The 22,031-nt window shown below is 36.0% G+C and overlaps 2 protein-coding genes, 2 long non-coding RNA genes and 1 pseudogene across 12 annotated transcripts in view; 2 read left to right on the forward strand and 3 right to left on the reverse strand.

Moving 5' to 3' along the window:
* Window positions 1-4,948, forward strand: LOC131325832 (metacaspase-1-like). 2 transcript variants are annotated; one of them, XM_058358303.1, is made up of 5 exons: window positions 6-541; window positions 1,952-2,282; window positions 2,911-3,022; window positions 3,869-4,054; window positions 4,464-4,948. In XM_058358303.1, the coding sequence occupies exons 1-5, from the start codon at window positions 166-168 to the stop codon at window positions 4,521-4,523; spliced, it is 1,065 nt and encodes a 354-aa protein (XP_058214286.1). In that variant the 5' UTR covers window positions 6-165; the 3' UTR covers window positions 4,524-4,948. The 2 variants fall into 2 exon arrangements, with proteins under 2 accessions (XP_058214287.1, XP_058214286.1); XM_058358304.1 differs by lacking the exon at window positions 3,869-4,054 and having other exon boundaries at window positions 1-541.
* On the reverse strand, window positions 400-3,614 carry LOC131325833 (uncharacterized). 4 transcript variants are annotated; one of them, XR_009199829.1, is made up of 4 exons: window positions 2,934-3,614; window positions 1,977-2,256; window positions 1,565-1,608; window positions 400-1,437 (listed from the first exon to the last, which is right to left on the reverse strand). XR_009199829.1 is itself a non-coding variant. In XM_058358305.1 (3 exons), the coding sequence occupies exons 1-3, from the start codon at window positions 1,992-1,994 to the stop codon at window positions 948-950; spliced, it is 381 nt and encodes a 126-aa protein (XP_058214288.1). In that variant the 5' UTR covers window positions 1,995-2,012; the 3' UTR covers window positions 400-947. The 4 variants fall into 4 exon arrangements, 1 of the variants encoding a protein (XP_058214288.1); XR_009199828.1 differs by having other exon boundaries at window positions 1,897-2,256; XR_009199830.1 differs by lacking the exon at window positions 1,565-1,608.
* Window positions 4,084-10,374, reverse strand: LOC131325835 (uncharacterized). Its single transcript, XR_009199837.1, has 4 exons — window positions 9,684-10,374; window positions 8,648-8,748; window positions 6,278-6,511; window positions 4,084-4,169 (listed from the first exon to the last, which is right to left on the reverse strand). It is a non-coding gene; the product is annotated as an uncharacterized LOC131325835 (long non-coding RNA).
* The window catches only part of LOC131325831 (metacaspase-1-like), a 15,394-nt pseudogene continuing 1,895 nt past the window's right edge, over window positions 8,533-22,031 (forward strand).
* Window positions 12,119-22,031, reverse strand: part of LOC131325834 (uncharacterized) — a 19,504-nt gene continuing 9,591 nt past the window's right edge. For 4 of the 5 annotated variants that reach the window (XR_009199834.1, XR_009199832.1, XR_009199833.1 and 1 more), the window contains 2 exons: window positions 12,563-12,667; window positions 12,119-12,466 (listed from right to left, as the gene is read on the reverse strand). This is a non-coding gene — a long non-coding RNA (uncharacterized LOC131325834). The remainder of the gene's footprint in view (window positions 12,467-12,562; window positions 12,668-22,031) is intronic. The other variant, XR_009199835.1, reaches the window with a different exon arrangement.

The raw sequence follows: 22,031 nt of genomic DNA on the forward strand, positions 1-22,031 counted from the left end.
TTTCAAGTAACCCAAAAAAAAAAAGAAGAATTGAACAAATTACCAAAACTTGCAAGTTGTAATCCCAATTCATTAGCGTTTTGGTTGGAAGCACATTCCACTAAGCTCTCCATATTTTTCTTTCATTATTGCTCTTCTTCTTTCCTGCAAAAAAGGGCAATAAAAATGGAAACCATCATCATATGTCCAAACTGCCATAACCAATTACAGGGGACACCATGTTCCGCTGTTTATCGCTGCCAGTTCTGCAAAGCCAAGATTTCGGTGGAGAAATGTGAGACTGTCCCAAAGGGACCTTTAAGCTTCCGTTGGACAACGAAGTTGTACGGAAGTGGTAGCCTTTGTTCTACTTCAGATCAGAAACCAAAACCTATGATGTTCAGTACATCTGGACATCAGCCCAAGAAGGCTTTTCTTTGTGGAGTCAGTTACCAAAAGAAGAAGCACAAACTCAAGGGAACGGTTAATGATGTCAACAGAATGAAGTCTCTTCTGGTTGATAAATTTTGTTTTCCAGAAAACGCTATTCTTGTGCTTACAGGTATAGTTGCATTTTCACTCCTATTACCTTCATATACACAACACTTTTTTGGCAGTCACTTCCAATCATGCTAAATCAGCTAAACCTCAATACAGACTCTTCCAAGAAAAAAATGTTGCTGCTTCATAAATGGTTAAATCATTTTGGCAGGTATTCCTCATCGGAAAAAAGTAAATGAGAATAACTTCGAATACAAATCTTCCATAAGTGCTTCATATGCTCCTGCGGATTCTACTATAGTAAAGCCGGATTATGAAGTAACAATAATCCTATGTGACCACAGTTTGGATACCGTGTGAGTTGTCCTTAATGCATTAATTGGTGGAACGGACCCCACCTGTCTTGCATCTTACCAATGCAGGAATGACAATTCAGGTGGTATTCAAAACATGGTCATCAAATGTGGTCACCATAGCATTGATCCCGATGAAAAATACATACAACTTATGCTGGAAGAATAATGCATGAAGTTACTAGAACATCTTACGAAGTAAGTTTGATAAGCCACAATTGCAGAATATCCAGGGAGCCCTTTCGTATTTGTTCGAGTATGTAAATAAATCGCGAATACGGTCCAAGTAATAAATGCCCAACTTTCCTTTGGGTCCCAATTCCAATATGATCCCCATGCTTCATTAGCCACTCCTTCATGCCTAAACTGCATAATCGCAAGAAAATACATACAACTTTCTCTTGGAATCTCTACAACGGTAGTTTAATTTGTATTTGGTTTAGTAATATGTATAAGCAGCTAAATATAGGTGTTTTCCTTAAGAAGTATGACTGAGATCAGGTTAAAGATGTTCCAAATAGTTGTTTCAGCTTATTATAACTTCTGAACAGTAGCCCATGAAAGGAAGCTTACCTCCAAATTCCAATTATTCTCATACGCTAACCTGAAACCATATTTTAGATACACGGTAAGATGAAACAGCGAGTGTTCGCGTTTGTGCTGCATCCAGTTTATGCATCATAAACCCGTAAAGAATGACCAAGAAAGAATCATTTGCTTAAAAATTGTACCGCGATTCTGATTCAAAGGACCTTTCAGTTCCACTAAACAAGTCCTGTTATAGAAGAAAGATTCCATCAGTCTTCGCGGAGAAGGATTTTAATTCCATTCTCCCTCATATGCTTATATTCAGATTCCAACAGTTTTTTGTGCTGAGTGTCTTTATGTTTCTTTTCTCCTCGTGTTCAGTTTTATTTCTGATCAGATTAGAGAAGGTAAAAACGAAAACAAAACGTAATGCTTATTTTGCTAGAAAAAATAAAGCTTTGAGCAAAACTTAAAATGATTGCAGTAAAATGTCTGATTATTTTTACTTCGTAACAGATGCAAGACTTCGAGTTACCTATAAAATGCATACTGCTTGTTTTGAGTTGTAACAATGTAAAACCAAATTGCAGAAGAGCAGAGTGACCCAAATCTAACCCCAACAAAGAAGAACATACAAAAGGCCTTGAGCTGGCTTGTGGAGGACTGCAAGTCAGGGGACTCCTTGGTCTTTTACTTTTCGGGGCATGGACTACGACAACCTGATTTTAGTCAAGACGAGATTGATGGGTACGATGAAACTATCTGTCCTTCTGATTTTATGACAGCTGGCATGATATTTGATAATGAAATCAATACCACCATTGTCAAGCCACTGAAAAAAGGTGCAAAGCTTCATGCTATTGTTGATGCCTGTCATAGCGGAACCATTCTCGATCTGGAGCATGTTTACAATAGCAAACAGTAAGTTTTTTGAGTCTTGAGATAGTCTTCAATACAAAATTATACGTTAAAAGGAATCTCCAAGGTCATCCCAAAGAGAAAAAAAAACACGATGTTGAGATGCAGATTTGATTAGTGCACAACTGCACATCCAATGTGCTATTTCCATCAAAGTGTTGAGAAAAACAACGAGTTCATGTACCTTCAGGGGGAATGCACACTGGAATTATTCAAATCTGATATGAAATGGAAAGGTTAATACAATTTCCTTTGGTTGGATGGTACCAAGGATGGAGGAAGAGTGTGATAACAGGAATCAAGTGACCCCACCAACTTTGTAAAAGTTATAATTTTTTTTGTACTAGTCTATGCACTTGACCCCTTAATTGTTCCAAAGACTTCACTAAATTGGCTTTCACCATCGCCAAAATGCAAAACGCAAGTCTTTTTTACTTACTTTTATGCAGAAAACCATATATGGCTGTTGGTATTTGACCAACCACCTAAACTTTAGCAGATTTTGTCCATAACATGTTGAAACGTGTACATAATACGATGGTTTAGATTAACTCTGGCTCTGCCCCTACATTATTGTGACATCATAATTACAGGTACTCTTAGTTTGTGTGTCATAATTGGATTTCAACAGGAAAAGGTGGGTAAATAACAAACCTCCATCAGGTGTTAGCAAAAGTACAAATGGTGGACTAGCCATCTCTCTGAGTGCCTGCGCCGATGATCAATTGGCTGCTGATACAAGTGTAAGATTCGACTTCCTTTGACAATACTGAATTCTTGAAGAAAAGCAAGAATTATTAGGATATGAATCCACCCATTTAGGCTGCTGAAATCAAATTTTAGCCAATTTTTTTTTGGCAATATGATGCTCTACCCATAAGTCAAATTGATATTAAAATATGGCAAAGCCATCTTTTGGTGCCAAATTTGGCAGCAATATTGGCTTTCTCAAATCTGCCATATCATTCAGGCCAATAGATCTGCATCAAAAAATGAGAGGAGATTAATTCAATGGCCTATATGTGAGATTGTACCAAAAATGACTTGAGCGCATCAACATGACTATTTCAGTCCTTTTAAAAATCAGTATAGGGAAAAGCTCCAATACACACCCCGTATAACTAAATATGTTACAACTATTTTGGACAAATGTTATGCCTCTAAATGATAAATGTTATGCTTCTAAATGATAAATGTTATGCATCTAAATGATAAATGTTATGCCTCTCAAAGGTTAAGGTGCATACAGTATGAACCGTTATGCCTATTTGGCAAAATGTTACGCATCTTAGTGGTAAATGTTATGGGTGAATATCGTATGCTAAGTGTGCATTGTAGCCGTTCCTGATAGGAAGTCATATTACAGCTTTGATGAAATAATTTTGACAATGAGTATAAAAAAAAGAAAAGAAATAATATTGACATTTAACTGGTGTGCTTGCTCTTTGGAGTGATTTAATTTTGATACACGAAGTTTTTCATTTCAAATTAGTACTGACACACCAGACTAGTACTGACACACCAGACTGGTTCCCATAACTCCCAACTGGATAGATTGTTTTTATCCTTGTTTGTTTCGAAATATGCAGGCCTTCACAGGAAACGAAATGACAGGCGTCTTGACTTTCCTTCTGGTCCAAACAATTGCAGAAAATCCCAATATAACATACGGTGATCTACTCGATAAGATACATGAGAAGATTGTGCAAGCTAATAAACATGGATGCCTCAATGCTCCGTTCCTAAATAAGCTGTTCCGTAGAAAATTACTACAGGTCAAGTATCTTCTCTCTTCTCGCCGTCTAAAACTGCTTTTTGATTCAAAGGAATTTCCCGTTGAATATTAGGTAAAGTTCATCATCAGCAGCAATTTTCTGAGGAGCTTCATGCCTGCAACTAATAAAGGTCACCCATGAACAAGATTTTGGTAGTGTTATCAGTCAGTCTAACAGAATTATAGTAGGTTCCTATTTAACTCACACACCAACCAAGCTTTATCCAATATATACGTTGGGAGTAGTTTCGAATACTTTTTAAGTGCTGAACCATTTATTTCCAGTAACTCACACACCGTAGTATTTTGTCATCAAGAATTCAGTCACACTAACTGCCACACTTCTGACCGTGTTGATGTCTCGAAGTAATATTGCTTAACTGATTTCGTTATTACTCGGAGTTATGCAGGAATGTCAACTATCATCTTCAAAGGAGTTTGACGTTGATAAAGAGGTATTCAAGTTATAGACGAGTGCAGAGGAGTTCAAGTCATTCGATTCATCGATGCACGAGCATTGGTCCAAACTTTTCCAATTTACTTTCAAAGATCCATCAATTGCAAACAACCCCAATAACCAAGCCGCTTTTCGGTGGAATTATATCATTAGCCCTCCATAATTTGGAGTTTTCCAATTCGAGAGTTTTAATTTTCTCACCTTGGAAATTCCATTTTTATCTAGGCCATTCGGAGAACGTTTATCTTTCACTCGAGCTTTCAAATTAATTACTTTTCTTAGCAAGGTTTTCCTTGCTTAAGTTGTTTAATTTTACCTTTATCATATATAAGTTGTAAGCCTTAGAGCTGGAGGTTTCATTAATAATATTGAGTTTCTTTAAGAGAGAAAATCTCGTCATAATTATAGAAGAGGTTTAGTGTTTTTAGCTGCAACATTCTGCTGCTGTCACATACTCTACACGGCGCCATTAGTTTGAGTAAATGAGAATCCTTTATTATATTCCATGACGACATGGTTTTCCTTTTTGGATAAGATTTAGTTATAGAGACGAGAGCACAATGTACGTCTTTCTAATTGAATTATTGGCTTCTGAGTTACGTTCAGGTAAGTTAGGATTCACCTCAATCACCTGTTTTTCGTGTAACAGAACCTAAATGTGCCATAGGTAAAAAGCAGGGGCAAGAGCACAACGCTCGCCCATATTTCTAGTAAAAGACCCACTACTTGGCTTTTCAAAACCTCAGCGCTCCATATGGTGAAAATGAAACTAGAACAGGAGAATCTCAACTGAATGAAATTGGATGTTACTTATGCTTGGCTAGTTGATTAACTAGATACAATGAACACTGTGGTACTTCGGATTTTCCTGACCAGCCAAGAAGTGAACTCTTCTTCATGTACTTTCACTTGATTTTCTTTTTACCTGTCATATTATTTACCCTCCACAAATTTAACTTCCGAAAACAGTCCAAGGCAAAATAAAATATTCCTAGTGCAATGACAGTACATTCAGTATGTAAATGTCCATCTTTGTCATAACATGATAGCTAAAAAAGGTCTACCGCTAAAAGAGAATAATTTTAGAGTGCTGCTATGAGTACCGACCGGCCGCGTCAGGCCGTCTCTGGCCACTAGACGGCCGATCCGAGCCGTCCAAAAATTCTAAAAAAAAAAAACTGTGGGGCCTTTCGTGGGAATCAACGGCATCCAAGGTGTGTAGGGTGCTTGATCCGAGCACCCCTTTTTCGTGTATATACACGAAAAAGGCGTGCTCGGATCAAGCACCATACACACCTCGGATGCCGTTGATTCTTGCGTTAGGCCCCTTGGTTTTTTATTTTAAAATTTTTGGACAGCTTGGATCGGTCGTCCGGTGGCTGGTTGGTACGGTTTCCCTCCCGGCCGTCAATACCTATATCATTATTGATAGTTTTATGGTTGAATCTATGCTTTAAGCTGCTACCAAAAAGATTTAATTCTCTAAACTTTTAAGCTTTAGAAATAATTATAAAAAGGAATCTCTCTCTTTCTCTCTCTCTCTCAATAATAGAAGACCTCGTGAGTCTGTAAATGATTTTCATTTCTTGAAATGGTTCCATTACATGATTGGAAATTTGGATATAAATAATGAAATTGCCATACATGCCATACAAATTTCACTATGATCAAAACTTAATCAGCTAGTTGACCTAATGATTTCCATCTTTGCACGTTTTATTTGCAAACAAAAACATGGAATATGCAGAAGAAGAGATGGACACATACTTGATACCAACTAGGCATAACATTTGAATGGCCTTGCATTGGCACATCTAGGCCTGCCAATAAGGGGACTCATTGATTTTTACTTCTCAGGCCATGGATTAGAACTGCGCGACTTTGATAAGATGAGGTTGACAGCTGCGAGAAATCACAATGCCCCACGTTATTGTGAGAGTATGACCACAGATTAATAAGGTCACTGCATCAATCTTTACCTGGAGAGGGGTTTATAAGTACCTTAATGACACAATGAGAAAGATTATACAGAAAGCATGGTTGCAAATGTTGTGTTCCCTGGTAAACAAATATACAAAGTTCGACATAGAATCAAAATTTCGTCATGGTAACATGGCATAGTGTGATTGTATCTACATGACAACCAAGTGTTAAATACTATGATGTATACTTGTATGACAAAAGAAGCAAACTTAAAGGCATCCATATGGTTTTACAGTGATTGCAAAGAAGCCAAGGTTTTCCTTTATAGACTAATTAGTAATTAGTGGAAGAGGAAGAGGGTAGTGATTTCGTAGTCCAGTTGAATGGTGAACAAGTAAAAACTCAGATGAACTGAAGTGGAACATTTTTCTCATTGCGTTAGTTCAAGAAAAATCACCACTTCATGTGCATTATATAGTCCATTAAGGAAACAAGCACTTTAGATTCGCACTCGAAACAAATTTTCTAGTGAGCGAAGTATCAAAACAAAGGAAAATGGCCAATTTGATCAAACACAGCTGCCAGCAGAGCCTGTGCTATATAACTACACAATCCAACTTAACATTTCTCAGAAGATTATATAACTGAAAAAGGTTTTTTAAGCCCACAGACCACTAGTAATGAACATTTGGAAAAACAGTATTTTTCTTCATTGAGACCACAAAGGAGTATGTTTTAAACTACCCAGAAAGCACTAGAGAAACAAACAGTCCCAAAATAGATGTTTAGTGCTCCCGGAACAAGATTACATCAGGACATTTTATATGATCTTACAATAATTAAAACTGTCCCAACAGGAATAAGAAGCCAAACAAAGGTTTTAACTTAGATGACTTTATTCTGTGAACCACTGTCCAATATTAAAACAGAGTATTTTGAACTTCATAAGTTTCAGTCAACATTAAAATAGATTCTGACCTAGAAAACGGCAAAAAAAAATCCTTTTTGGTCTTTTTCGTCATCTTATGTGAATATTTTTCAACTTTGATCTATGCTTTTATAGTTTTTCAATTCCTCTCGTCGAGACAAAAAATATGATTAAAAATATTATGTAAAAATTTGACACAAATCTAGTAAATAATAAGAGAAAACAACCAAAACACCGTGCCAAAAGAGCGAATCCGGAGGTGCTGTAGTGCACCCTGTGTAATGCACGCATGTAGGGCAAGGCCCTATAAAGTTTGTCCAAAGAATCTACCTAGAGTTCTTTTCACACCTATGTGATTGAGATTAAGAGGAAAAAAGGATCAGATTCCTTGAGTGGGACATGCTTTTTTCCAATTTCTCCTTCTAAAGTATTCGACTTTATCTTTTAGGGAATTAATTTTGGAACTCCTTGAATTACTAACCGCACTCCAAAAGGAGAGTGTGAAAATCAATCCCTATATGAACTTGATTTTCGCACTCCCCTTTTGGAGTGCCCTTAGTAATTTGGCGAGTGCAAAAATCACTGCCCGTCTTCTATTGGGGATTTAAATTACTTTGTCATTTTGTAAGGTAAATGATGCATAAAACGATCTGCTAAATATTCAGAGATCAAGTGGAATTTGAAAACTTTAAATACTCTAAACCATATTCCACGTTGAATGTATGTTCAATGGCATCCAAATTCTACACACCTATACAAACTGATAGGTTCTAGGCATTGGAAAATATTATGTGTAACAAATAAAATGGGACTGAAAAAGAGCCGGGTCGATTAGTTAGGTTCTGAATATGATTAGAAAATGTAATTAACCATTCAAGTTTTTCTGAAGCTTGAACCATGTTGCGTATATTATATGCCCCTTTTGTGTTCTTACGAAATGTACTGAAAGCGCCCTTTGTTTCAAACATGAGAATTGCTAGCCTAGAAATTAGGTGATGCAATTTTTAGACAGTATGGGGAAACAAGTCTTAATTTTTAGCCTCCAAATGCACGTCCTTGAGTGGAATTTGCTTCTTGTTGTTTTTCTTTTTTCTTAATATCCACAAGAAAATCAAGTTGGAATGTGAACACTCTGAAAAAGGGCGAGTTAAAATAAAGCCTAGTACTTTCCTCATTCATTGATCATAGTAAGGAGCATCTAGTTCTTCACACTATATAAAGTGCTACAACGAGATTTTCAAGTAACCAAAAAAAAAAACAAAAAAAAAAAGAATTGAACAAATTACCAAAACTAGCAAGTTGTAATCCCAATTCATTAGCTTTTTGGTTGGAAGCACATTCCAATAAGCTCTCCATATTTTTCTTTCATTATTGCTCTTCTTCTTTCCTGCAAAAAAGGGCAATAAAAATGACAACCATCATCATATGTCCTAACTGCCATAACCAATTACAGGGGACACCACGTTCCGCTATTTATCTCTGCCAGTTCTGCAAAGCCAAGATTTCAGTGGAAAAATGCGAGACTGTCCCGAAGGGACCTTTAAGCTTCCGTTGGACAACGAAGTTGTACGAAAGTGGTAGCCTTTGTTCTACTTCAGATCAGAAACCAAAACCTATGATGTGTAGTACTTCTGGACATCAGCCCAAGAAGGCTGTTCTTTGTGGAGTCAGTTACCAAAAGAAGAAGTACAAACTCAAGGGAACAGTTAATGATGTCAACAGAATGAAGTCTCTTCTGGTTGATAAATTTTGTTTTCCAGAAAACGCTATTCGTGTGCTTACAGGTATGCTTGGATTTCAATGCTAACTCAATATCATTTATCGCTTTTCCTATCCACTGCCTAATGGATGGTGGATAATTTACAAATGAAGGCAAACAAGTTCAAATTTCAATATACATCTCAATTATCATAGATATCAACACTCATTTTCCAGATATTGATGCACCTATTGCATAATATCCACCGCTCTTAGGGTGGTGGTTAGCATCTTACAGTCAGTTCTTAACAATTCTTAACAGGTACATTCATCTCTGTAAAAATAACCAAATTGCTAAATCAGTTAAACCTCAGCACAGAAAAAATATTTGCTTGTTTGCTGCTTCCTAAATGGTGACACTTTCTTGGCAGTAGGCTGAATATTTTTATAAAAAGTGGAAGTCATATTCTATTGCTGAAGAGTATCAAACTCAGCAAAATGTCTGAATATTTTGACTCTGTAACCGGTTTAAGACTTGAAGTTACCCGCAATAGTAAACTTATTATGTTGAGTTGTAACAATGCAAAACCAAATTGCAGAAGAGCAGAGTGACCCAAATCTTACTCCAACAAAGAAGAACATACAAAAGGCCTTGAGCTGGCTTGTGGAGGACTGCAAGTCAGGGGACTCCTTGGTCTTTTACTTTTCAGGGCATGGAATACGACAACCTGATTTTAGTCAAGACGAGATTGATGGGTACGATGAAACTATCTGTCCTTCGGATTTTATGACAGCTGGCATGATTTTTGATAATGATATCTACACCACCATTGTCAAGCCACTCAAAAAAGGTGTCAAGCTTCATGCCATTGTTGATGCCTGTCATAGCGGAACCATTCTTGATCTGGAGCATGTTTACAACCGCAAAGTGTAAGTTTTTTGAGTCTTGAGATAGTCTTCAATACAACATAGAATACGTTATAAGGAATCTCCAAGGTTGCTCCAAAAGAAAAAAAAAAAAACGTTGAGATGCAGATTATATTAGTGTGCATCCAATGTGCTATTCCATCAAAATGTTGAGAAAAACAAGGAGTGCATTTATATTCAGTTGAAAGCACACTGGAATTTTTCAAACTGATGAAATTGAATTGTTAATGCGATTTCCCTGGGTTGGACGGCTGGATTGTTCCAAAGTTGGAGGAAGAGTGTGGTAAAAGGAATCGAGTGAACCCACCAACTTCAAAAACATTATAAATTTTTTCGTACTAGTCTACACACATCCCTTAAAAATTGTACCAAAAACTTCACTAAATTGGCATTCACTATTGTCACGCCCTCGATTTTTAACATAGTAATAATAATAATATTTCTAAATGAAAAACCAGTGTTAATATACGTCATAATACCCCAAAAGCTTTCCCATAATTTATCCAAGAGTAAAATCAATTTTAAATGAGTTACAATATTGGCACCACGACCCAAATTCCATAGTTAGTCAATGACAGTAAATTTAGAGATTACATGATATCCAAAATTTAAAGAGTTCAAATGAAGTTACAACTACATATTTTCAAAAGAGATCATACAAAAGATGCTAGAGCCACTTCTCAATGTCCTTGGCTTTTAAAAGATACCAAGTCAAGCATGCACACCATGCACTCCACGTCAATATCCTTGGGATGTATCTGAAAATAATGATAGGTTGAGCTACACTAGCTCAGTAGAGAAATCATTACACAAGCTATATGAAAATGCCATGAAGTATGCACCAAGAGAGAGAACGAATTTCAACAAGCGAACATGAGAAACAAGGGTTACCACAATGAACAGGCGGACTACGACTGCGGGATTCTAGACGTCTTAAAGATATCCCTAACGGATCAAGCTCCGTTGATTTGAGCTTGAATGCCGGAGTCCGTTGATTTGTGCCCAAATACCGGATCCGTTGATTCGCCCATGAATACCGGAGGATTTTTATTGAAAATCTTTTTTCCAAAACCCGAATCCTTTCTTTTCAAGAACCTCCATAAAATCCATCGTTTAGTCACAATCTCAAATAGCGAATAATTCAAGAAACAACATGAACTTCTGACGTCGACTATACCACCCTCCATCTCGCGAGAAATTCAACTGTATTACCACCCCATGCGTTACAATGAACTCACTCCACTTGGGTCTCCGCATTACCACATCATGCATTGCGGGACCCTCTTAAGTCTCCGCATTACCACACCTTGTGTTGTGGGACTCCCCTATTCAAATTCCCAACTCACGCACACACATACGCACCATCAGTCTATATACAAACAAACAACATTCCTTAGTTCACATTCTTTCGTTCATCATCATAATAGTCAATACAAACATTGTAAACATGCAACTTTGTACATATATATATATATATACACCACGGTTCACATGAGGGATCCCGCACTTTCTTATGGTGCGGGACTCCCCCTTCCCGATTGAATTTCGATGATCCGAGCCGCTCAATGTATGCAGAATGTGATTTTAAGGGTACCCGCGAGAAATCAGCAAAAAAAATGACCGGAAAGGGCTTCATCTGAGCAGTTTTTTTTGAACCGTTCAATGAAAACTGCTCGGATGAAGCCCTTCCAGGTCATTTTTTTTGCTGATTTCTCGCAAGGATCCTTAAAATCACGTTCTGATCACTTTGAGCGGCTCGGATCATCGAAATTCAATCGGAAAGGAGAGTCCCGCATTTTAATATAATGCGAGATCCCTCACCGGAACTTGATTGATATACACCACGGTTCACATGAGGGATTTTATATATATATATATAGAGAGAGAGAGAGAGAGAGAGTTTGGGTTTCTTTTTATTCTCTACACACACACCCTCCTATACTAGTTCCAACACAAAATCACACTTACACTCCCTCCAATTACGATTCTATCGTACAAACCCCAAATCAAATCAACTCAGCAAATTTCATATTAGCCCCAACTCCATATAAACTTATAACATTTCATATTTTTCCTCAATTTCCAATACCAAATAAACCCTTAAATATTTTCTCAAATTAAGGGTCCCTACACCATTGCCGAAAAGCAAAACCCGTGTCTTTTTCCATTTTTAATGCAGAAAACCATGTATGGTTGTAGGTATTTGACCCAACCACCTAAACTTTTGCTAATTTTGTCCATAGCATGTTGAATAGTGTACCTAATACGATGGTGCGACAACGTAATAAAGCGGGTACTCTTTTTTGTTTGTTTCTCATAATTGGATTTCAACAGGAAAAGGTAGGTAAATAACAAATCTCCAGCAGGTGCTAGCAAATGTACAAACGGTGGACTAGCCATCTCTCTGAGTTTCTGCGCAGATGATCAAATGGCTGCTGATACAAGTGTAAGAGTTGACTTGCTTTGACTGTACTGAATTCCTGAAGAAATGCCAGAATTATTAGGTCATGAAGTCCACACATTTAGGCTACTGAAGTCAAAATTTAGCAAGAAAATGTGGTCATTTGATGCTCTACCCCTCAGTCAAAATTGCTATAAAAAACTACCAAAGCCATCTGTGGTGCCAAATTTGGCAACAACTTTGGCTTTGTCAAATTTGCACATCATTCAGGTCAATGTATCTGCATTAATAAATGAAATGAGTTTAATTCAACGGTCTATATGTGAGATTGTGCCAAAAATGAGTCCAGTGCATCAACATGGCTATTTTTAGGCTTTCTAATACTGAAGCAAGTCATAAAACAGCTTTGATGGAATCATTTTGACATTTAACGGGTGCACTTGCTCTTTGGAGTGATTTAGTATAGCTAAACGAAGTTTTTCATTCAAATTCATACCGACACACCAGACTGGCTCCCATAACTCCCTACCGGGTAGATTGTTTTTCATCCTTGTTTGTTTCAAAATATGCAGGCCTTCACAAGAAACGAAATGACAGGCGTCTTGACTTTCCTTTTGGTCCAAACAATTATGGAAAATTCCCATATAACATATGGTGATCTACTCAATAAGATGCACGAGAAGATTGTGCTTGCTAATGAAAAAGGACCCTTCAATGCTCCATTTCTAAAGAAGCTGTTCCGTAGAAATTTACTACAGGTCAAGCTTCTTTCCTAGTTTTCGTGAAAAACCTTTTATCTTCTCGACCAGACTCTTTAGTGCCAATGCCGGTTTGTGAAGTGGAATGACCATGAATTAATTTGTTGGACAATGTCCACTGCTACTTTGGTCATACTACAACTACATTATATTCTAGCATATGATTGAACTTAAGTTTGAAACTAATCACCTTATAATGAGGCTGCATAAAAGAATCAGACCCTAAAAACTGCTGCTTGATCAAAGGAAATTTCCCATTGAATATTAGGTAAATTTCATCAGCAGCAGCAATTTTTTGAGGAGCTTCATTCCTGCAACTAATAAAGGTCACTCATGAACAAGATTTTGGTAGATTTATCAGTCTAAACAAGATTTTAACTCCCACTCCAACCAAGCTTTGTCCAATATATAAATTATTGGGAGTAGTTTGTAAAAGTAATTTTAAGTGCTGAACCATTTATTTCCAGCCAGTAATTACAATTGGCAAGCCGTTTTACATCACTTCATAGCTGTGAGGCACTAGTTCGAGTCACGGGAATCAACCTCTCCACAAAAAAAGGTGGGGTAAGGCTGCCTGCCAATTACCTCTTGTGTCCTATTATACGCTGGAGCGTTGTGCACCCCTACAACCTCTACATTACAAAGACCACATACATAAACTGTTCTTAGACATAATGAAACATAAACATAAATGTTTAAATTTTGATATTATAAAATTTGTCCATTCACATTGGACAATGCTCATGTACTATAGGATGTGTTACTACACACCCTACTATTTTGACATCAAGAAGAACTCAGTCACACTGTCACATTCTGACCATGCATGTCGATGTCTAGACGTAATATTGCTCAACTGATTTAATTATTACTTGGAGTTCAGCAGGAATGTCAACTATCATCTTCAAAAGAGTTCGACGTTGATACAGAGGAATTCACACTCGCAGTTCTGCAGGAATGCCAACTATTATCTTCAAAAGAGTTCGACGTTGATAAAGAAGAATTCACACTACAACAAAAAAACACCAATGGTGACACTCTTTGGTGACAAAAAATTCGTATTGACACGAAATATACTCAACGGTAACTAACAATTTTACTACTTTGTCACCAAAAACCTTTGGGTAACCAGCAGGCAACGTGTTAAATAATGAGGAGATTTGGTGACAAAAAATTTGTCGCCGAAGACAAATTTCGGTGACAAGTTTGTCTTCGGCGACAAATATAAAGTTGTCACCGAAAGATTTGAATTTTCGCGCTCCCGGGCTCCGATTCATTTAGGCGTGCTTATAAAATGTATAATAAAAAATTTTAATTCAAAACGACGTCGTTTCATGCGTTTTGCTTGTCACAAAAAACAAGCCATAATTTTACTCTTTTTCATGCTGCCTCTCTCCACTTTTACTCTGCCTCTCTCCACTCCCTCAGCCACGCTCCATTCACGCTGAAGATTTCCATCAACTGCGACGGTGACCTCGACCACAAACCAGCAGCCGTCGCTCCAATCAGCCCAGGTTTTTTTCTGTTCCTCTCAGTATCTCGCCCCGTCGTTCTCTTTCTCGATCACAAAATGTGTCTCTGTCTCTCTCGATCTCTCTCTTGACTTCGTCTAGCTAAACAAAATTTTTCTTTGATTCTATCTTCACTGAAAAGGCAGCACAATTCATCTCCGCCCCCTCCTCACTGGCCCGAACTCGCCAGCACCATCACCGCACTCTGTGATTTTTGGTATTCCTCCACTCTCCAATCTTCCGATTTCATGGATTTTTTGTTTTGCACATGAGTTTTTAATTCGATTTTGTAGATTTAAAGTTTGAATTGGAAGCTAAGGTATCCTCATGATAGTCAAAATCAAATGTATCTGTTTTATTTGAGATGTTCGATCTTGAAGATTTTGTTTTCAGTATGAGTTTCGGCTGGCCATTTATTTTGAAAGAACGAGGTTAAATGTGTTGAAATTTATTACTTATTTATGAAATTTTAGAACAATGAGGGCCACTCTTGGTAAGATATCTTGTCTTTGGTTGCTTTTGTAGAATGACGATGTTCTAATAGGCTTTGGTTCTTGGCTTTTTTTTTTTTTTTTTAATCTGCAAATAGAAATGTCATTCACTATTGTTCAACCCTGATATCAATGCTGATTGCAAGATGGTATAAAAAAATATGTACATATACCAATCTTTTGTACTTTCCTCACTTTCGAAATCTTTTCATTATATTTTACTACTAATTGCTGAAATTTAGAGGGAGGTTAATATTATAATTCCCCATTTAAAAATAATTTTAGAATAATTTTTTAGTTTCCTGCTATCTAATCGGAATGCGTGAATCCAAATGGGTAACTATTTATATCACTAGCATTTAGAATTATAAAATATTGCCATGGAATCTATATAACTAATCATTCACACTTCTCCAAAATAAAATTGAAAGAGGAATCAAAAGTTGATTCTTACTTCAAAAAGAAAAGGTGTTACTAGGTGTTTAGGAAATAAAATAATATATGATGGTGTTCTATTGTCATAGCCTAATTAAATATTAATAAGTGCCTTTTGTATTATGCATAAGGGCACCAATGAACTTTTTTATATTGTATATATAGACTTGTTAGTTTCTCCTTAACAGATTATTCTAGCTTCGTCCTTGCTCAATTGTTCCTGGAATCAACTGTTTTTATGGGATCAACCGTAATAGTTGGCTTAGCAACAACTTGTTTATTGCATTGATCAAGTTATAGACACTTGCAGAGGAGTTCAAGTTATTAGATTCAGCGATGCGGGAGCATTGGTCCAAACTTTTCCAATTTCCTTTGAAAGATCCATCAATTGCAAACAACCCCAAAAAGCATGAACTCGCAGCTATGCCGTGACCTAGCCGCTTTTCAGTGAATTTCTTCATTAACCCTCCATAATTTTGAATTTTCCATTTCGAGAGTTTCAATTTCCTTACCTTGGAAATTCCATTTTTATCTAGGCTTTTTGGAGAACGTTTATAATTCACGAGAAGTGCTACAATACACACCCCTTATTTGGGTGTGTATCATATGCACCCTCTTTGATTACCATTAGATGCTTGAAAAATGATATGGACCCTTTAAAATGTTACGATCGGTTACTAACAAAAAACCTATTACCAGTGCAACAGGTAAACCCTGTGAATTAATAGTTGGGTCATAAGTTTGGGTTGAAAGAAAAATTAGGCCCAATTTTATTTTTGATAATTAATTTATGTTAAAAATAATAATTTTATTTTTTATAAACTTTGAAGCTAAAATTATTTCAAGTGAAAATAATTCACTTCTTTAAAATAGGTTCTCAATAATTACTAAAGGAAAAAGATACTATCATTATCATAATGTAATAAAAAGTCAAGTTAAGGCATTTTTTTATAGGATTTTTAAAGTGTTTCATATTTGTAGCCAATTTTTTTTTTAATTTTTTTGAAATATTATGATGTTTAATATTTTTCACAATATCTTTAATTGCATAGTGAACTTTCATATAAATGGTCCAACTAAAAGGAATAACGAAGTCAATCATCTGTATTAATAAGTAGGAAACACTAACAAAAAAAGTTAATGGGTGATCAAGAGAGTGATGGTGACGAGATAAATTTACCAATACACTTTAGGTTACGATAACAATATTTAGGACGTGCTATTTATTTTTTGGTCAATATATAGACGTACTACTAGTGTTTTGTAAATTAGTGCAAGCATCCGAATTACAAATAACTAATACTCGTATTTGATAATGTAATCGATTACAAGTGTTATCAATACCAATCAATTACGTAATTGAAACTGCAAAGAAATATAATCTATCATGTAATCAATTATTTGTGTTATTTAGAACAATTGATTTTTAAATCTATTGCAATGTTTTTTTGAAAACTTATTTCGCAATTGATTAGAGGATTTACTGAGGCCCATCAATTAGCAAATCGATTGAGTAATCGACTTCACATTGTTACCCAATCATACTCAATTCAATTACAAAATCGATTATATTGTCTAATCGATTACATAATAGAATTGATTACATATTCGATTATGATGTCTAATCGAATATGTAATCAATTGCAAAATCAATTACTATATATTTGATTATAATGTCTAATCAATTGAAAAATCAATTATAAAGTCTCAATACAACAAATTACACAATTCCCGACTAACATTGCCGACTAAAAAAACGTTGTTTGCCAAATATTGACCAATTACCGACTAAATAATAATTAGTCGGTAGAAGTTTTTATTATTCCCGACTAAACCTACTTTAGTCGCTAATAGTACATTTTTCCCGACTAAAAGTAAGTTTAGTCGGCGATAATTAATTTTTTAAGCAATTTAAAAAATCAATAAATAAAATACATTTTCCCGACTAATTATATTGGTCGGTATTTTATCATATTAGCCGACTAAAAGCACATTTAGTCGGTAAAAATTATTTTTAACTAATTTAAAAAATCAATAAATATAATAAATTGCCCGACTAATTAATTTTGTCGGGATTTATTTATTTTTGCCGACTAATAATAGGATTAGTCGGGAAAAATTAAACTTTTTATGAATTTTAAAAATCAATAAACGAAATACATTTACCAACTAATTAGTTTGGTCGGCATTTATGTAGTTTTGCCGACTAATAGTAGATTTAGTCGGAAAAATAAGCATTTTTCACCAATTTAAAAAATCAATAAATGAAATAAATTGCCCAACTAATTAATTTTGTCGGGATTTAGTTATTTTTGCCGACTAATAATAGGATTAGTTGGGAAAAATTAAACTTTTTATGAATTTTAAAAATCAATAAACGAAATACATTTACCAACTAATTAGTTTGGTCGGCATTTATGTAGTTTTGCCGACTAATAGTAGGTTTAGTCGGAAAAATAAGCATTTTTCACCAATTTAAAAAAATCAAAAAATGAAATAAATTTCCCGACTAATTTATTTCGTTGGGATTTATATATGTTTGCCGACTAAAAACAATTTTAGTCATGGAATATCAATTTTTTCCCCCTTTTTAAAACTTTCTCAATAATTGAAATATTTGTTCCAACTACATTGATCACGATGCAACTTTTCCAATCAAAACCATTCATTTTTTTGTCCTTCTTAATCATAAGTTTTTTGAAATTTTTTGGCTTGATCAGGTTAAAGTAGTCCCTTTATCGGCACACAAATTTTTAAATTAAAAAAAATTAATGTTTGATCAAGTGTCTACCTATATGGGATTAACTTCATTTTTGGTACAAATGATCTTATTCGTATTGCGTCAAAGATAGATGATTTCGATTGCCAAGAAAGATCTCCGGCGGGACTCATTTAGTGCATTATAACACTTAAACGTCTCCAAACGCATTAAATAGCTTTCTTTCATGTGGTCGCTGATATCAAATGATCTTCGATTTTGGTGACAATACTACAATCGGTAAGATTTGAAATCCTAACGATTCAGATCAAGCATTATAAAAAAATAACTAGACAGTTACCTTTGCAATCTATACTTCTGATTTACTTGATAATCAACTAAGCCTTATGTTGTATTCATTGTTATAGTAGCCACACGATTGTCTTACAATCATGAAGATCGAGACCGTTGATATTGTTGCACTTGTTGAATTATTCATTCTCGTAAATCTCTGATTCGATCAAGTTTAGAAAACCCCTTTATCGACACATGAACTCATTATAAAAAGGTATTTTTTGTTCGATCAATTGTCTAACGAAAATCGATCAACTATAATCTCGGTAAGAATGATGTAACCCATAATAAATTAAAGATAGATGGTTCTGATCGTGGAAAAAGACTTCAAGTGGGGCTCGGGTGGTGTGCTATGAGACTTTAATTCTTTTGGACGCAGTAAAAGTCTTTTGATCATGTGGTCATTGATATGGAATTCTCTTCAATTTTGGTGACCAGGCTATAAACGGTAAAACGGAAAATTCTAACGGTTCCGATCGAACATTGTAAGAACATCCATGGCGATAAAGTTTAGTGTTTGCATGCAATGGCGGTGCAATTAGAGCCCACGAAATATTTTTTTTAAATCCTAAAATCAAACAATTGCCGACTAATTATATATTTAGTCGGAAAATACCAATATTTTTTGCGCCAATTTTAATTTTCGCTGAAAATCTTGGCGGTATTGTCGTAATTCCCGACAAATCGGTTTGTCGGCAAATTTGTTTCCCAATAGAAACGGCAGCGTATAGAATACACCTAGTCTTTTCTAAACCCCAGAGAATGCAAGCTTCCCCGTCTCTTCTCTTCGTGTCTCTCTCTCTCTCTCTCTCTCTCTCCGCCTGCTTTTATGTGATTTTCTAGGGTTCCAATTGATGCCATGGCCAGCAATCGCCGCTTAAATCCGCAACTCGTCGTTCAATTTCGCAATGGTTTAGGTCGCTCTGTCAACTTAGAGCCGCCTTACTTCAACAGAAACAATGATAACGCACTTATTCAAGGCCGAGGCTACTCGCTCTGCTTCTCCTCAACAACTCCAGGTATAATCCTCTACTGAGCTCAGTCTTCATTTTGCATGTATTAACGAGATGGATTTTGCAGGTGTATGTGACGCTCATACTCCATTTTCCTGTGACTTTTTCATCATCTATATATTGGGTTTTGATCTTTCCTATGATAATCAGTCCATGCCTTTGTTTCTGCTTGTATTCCTCACCTTTTGACCCGTGGGTGTGCTGGGGTAGTGTTAATTTGTTGTGAACAGTGTGACAGTTGGACCATCAAGTTGTTGTAGATTTAGTGTTTGTTGAATTGCTTGAGAGAGATGGGGGAAAAGTTTTGGTTGAATGAAGTGGATAAGGGCCGGTATGATGGAATTTGTGTTGGGCAGTGAAGCCTTAGAATTTTTTGGTCTTCATATGTTTTGGGGAAAACACCATTAGAAAGCAGTAGCCTCTGGAAAAGAAAAATTGCTTGGTACACTATGTGTGGGTGTCTTCGGTAGAACACAATTGGTTCACCTGGGAAAACAATAGCTTTAACGGTCTTTGGAAAGAAAAAGGCAGTGGGGTCTTTTGTTCTTCTCTGGAAAGGAAAAACGTGGTTGTGTGAAAGTGTGGGTTTTGTGTTTCTGTGGTCAAAGCAATGTTGGGGCAGCCATTGTAATGACAAATTTTCATTATATGAGAATTAGAATTTAGATGACTAGACTTTGAACCACAAATGGTGGTAGTCTAATCGTTCATGGCTTTGGTTTGGGCGGCCACGAGGTCTGTTTGGAGGTTAGTTCGGTGAATGAGTCGATTTACCACTGCACTTTGAACCTATTTTTTTTTTCCCATTTTGTATTTTTGAACAAGTCGACTTACAGTTGCTCTCGACTTGAATTTGCAGTCCATTTTGTAAGCCTTTAATATGGCTGTTTTTTTTGGCCTTTCAAGTGTTGTACATTGCTATTTTTTGTGTCCTTTCAAGTGCATAACATGGCTGTTTTTTTGTTGGGAGTAACTGGTATGACCTCATAGCCACGTCTTTAACTACTTCTTTAATTAGTCTATGGAACTGGTACCTTATTGGCCCTTTGGTTTAATTAGCATTTAAAGGAACTTAATGATCAATAGTATCTTGTTTTTTCTATATACCCTTGGACAATCATATTGTTTGATATTGTGGCAATACTTTTTTTTTTTTTTTTTTATGGTTTTGATAGTCCGCATTTCTTAACTACTAATATATTTACCATTGAGAAAATACGACAAATTTGGGCTGGATGTGATTCATTGCAGGAATGAATTTGGTGATGACACCAAAAAAATTGGAGCTGAAGATATGAGTTGCCAAGTATGAGTTGCCATCTAGACATGCCCCAAGTATGAGTTGCCATTTCAACTCCTGACCCGTGAAAAAAATAGATGGCGAGTGTTTGTTTAGTTCAAAAGTTTATTTTATAGCATGATTCCATGGCCATGTTTTCATATTGTACTTGTTCAGTTCTCCATACCCTTGAACTTACTTTGCATGTATCGTCATTTTGGATTTATATGTTTATAAGATTTCTGAAAAAGTAAATTTCTTGATCCATAGTTCTATCAAGTTTCAGAAAGTCTGAACATCGTGTGATATGACTTTTTGGACAAAAAATGATGACTGCAATTTGCTTGAAATTCTGTTTCTTGATAGAATTGAACTTTGAACTTAATTACTTGGGATACTATTGAATGTGGGGGGACAGGGTTCTTATACAGGTTTTGAGTAGCTTGATTTCTTATAGTAGCTATGTAGCTATCTGGACATGCTTTCTTAGTGAAATATGTTAATCTAGTATCAATCAACAATGCTTCATTCGGATCTCCTTTGTTAACTTACCTTTGGTGTGGAGGCAATATGGTCATCCAAGGAGTAGAACTTCATTTAGAAAGCTATGAACCAGAAGCGTGTTAGACACGTGTGTCTGAAGTGTGTTCGGAGCGTATCCATGTCTTACACGTTTCTGACACCGACACTTTGATTCTGGCGAAGTTTTGCTACTACGTAGGTTGCATATCATCGATATTATGTAGAATGGCATCAAAATTTGGGTTGGTTAACTCGCTTAGTCACTCATGAGTCATGCCATAATTTGTCATATAACAACTTGGAGCAAAATCTCTTTCTTTTTCAGAACATTTCGTAGGGTATGGAGAACTGAACTATCATTTTGGGTTTGGCATGTCTGCATTGTACGTTATAGATTCTGCTTTGCTAGAATTGTATTATGATGTCTCAACATAACCACTGATCACACCCATAGTTTTAGAGTTTGAACATGAGCTATGGAACCACTGAATTTGGGATTGATTGCAGCCATGTAGTGTTGTAAATGGCTGTTTTTTTGGCATTTCAAGTGTGGTACCTTGCTATTTTTTTTGTGTTCCTTATG

This window comes from Rhododendron vialii, chromosome 5a (genome assembly GCF_030253575.1).
Source record: "Rhododendron vialii isolate Sample 1 chromosome 5a, ASM3025357v1".
In the NCBI taxonomy this organism is placed as follows: domain Eukaryota; kingdom Viridiplantae; phylum Streptophyta; class Magnoliopsida; order Ericales; family Ericaceae; genus Rhododendron; species Rhododendron vialii.

What these genes read in the sequence shown, in the direction of transcription:
- LOC131325833 (XM_058358305.1), bottom strand. Translation starts at nt 1,994, where the DNA reads ATGTTCTTCTTTGTTGGGGTTAGATTTGGGTCACTCTGCTCTTCTGCA. An exon ending in AAGCAGTATGCATTTTATAG is followed by an intron (nt 1,438 to 1,896) that starts GTAACTCGAAGT and finishes ATATGGTTTCAG; the next exon opens with GTTAGCGTATGAGAATAATT. An exon ending in AGAATAATTGGAATTTGGAG is followed by an intron (nt 1,200 to 1,406) that starts GTAAGCTTCCTT and finishes GCGATTATGCAG; the next exon opens with TTTAGGCATGAAGGAGTGGC.
- LOC131325832 (XM_058358303.1), top strand. Translation starts at nt 166, where the DNA reads ATGGAAACCATCATCATATGTCCAAACTGCCATAACCAATTACAGGGG. An exon ending in AATTGGCTGCTGATACAAGT is followed by an intron (nt 3,023 to 3,868) that starts GTAAGATTCGAC and finishes CGAAATATGCAG; the next exon opens with GCCTTCACAGGAAACGAAAT. An exon ending in TCCGTAGAAAATTACTACAG is followed by an intron (nt 4,055 to 4,463) that starts GTCAAGTATCTT and finishes GGAGTTATGCAG; the next exon opens with GAATGTCAACTATCATCTTC.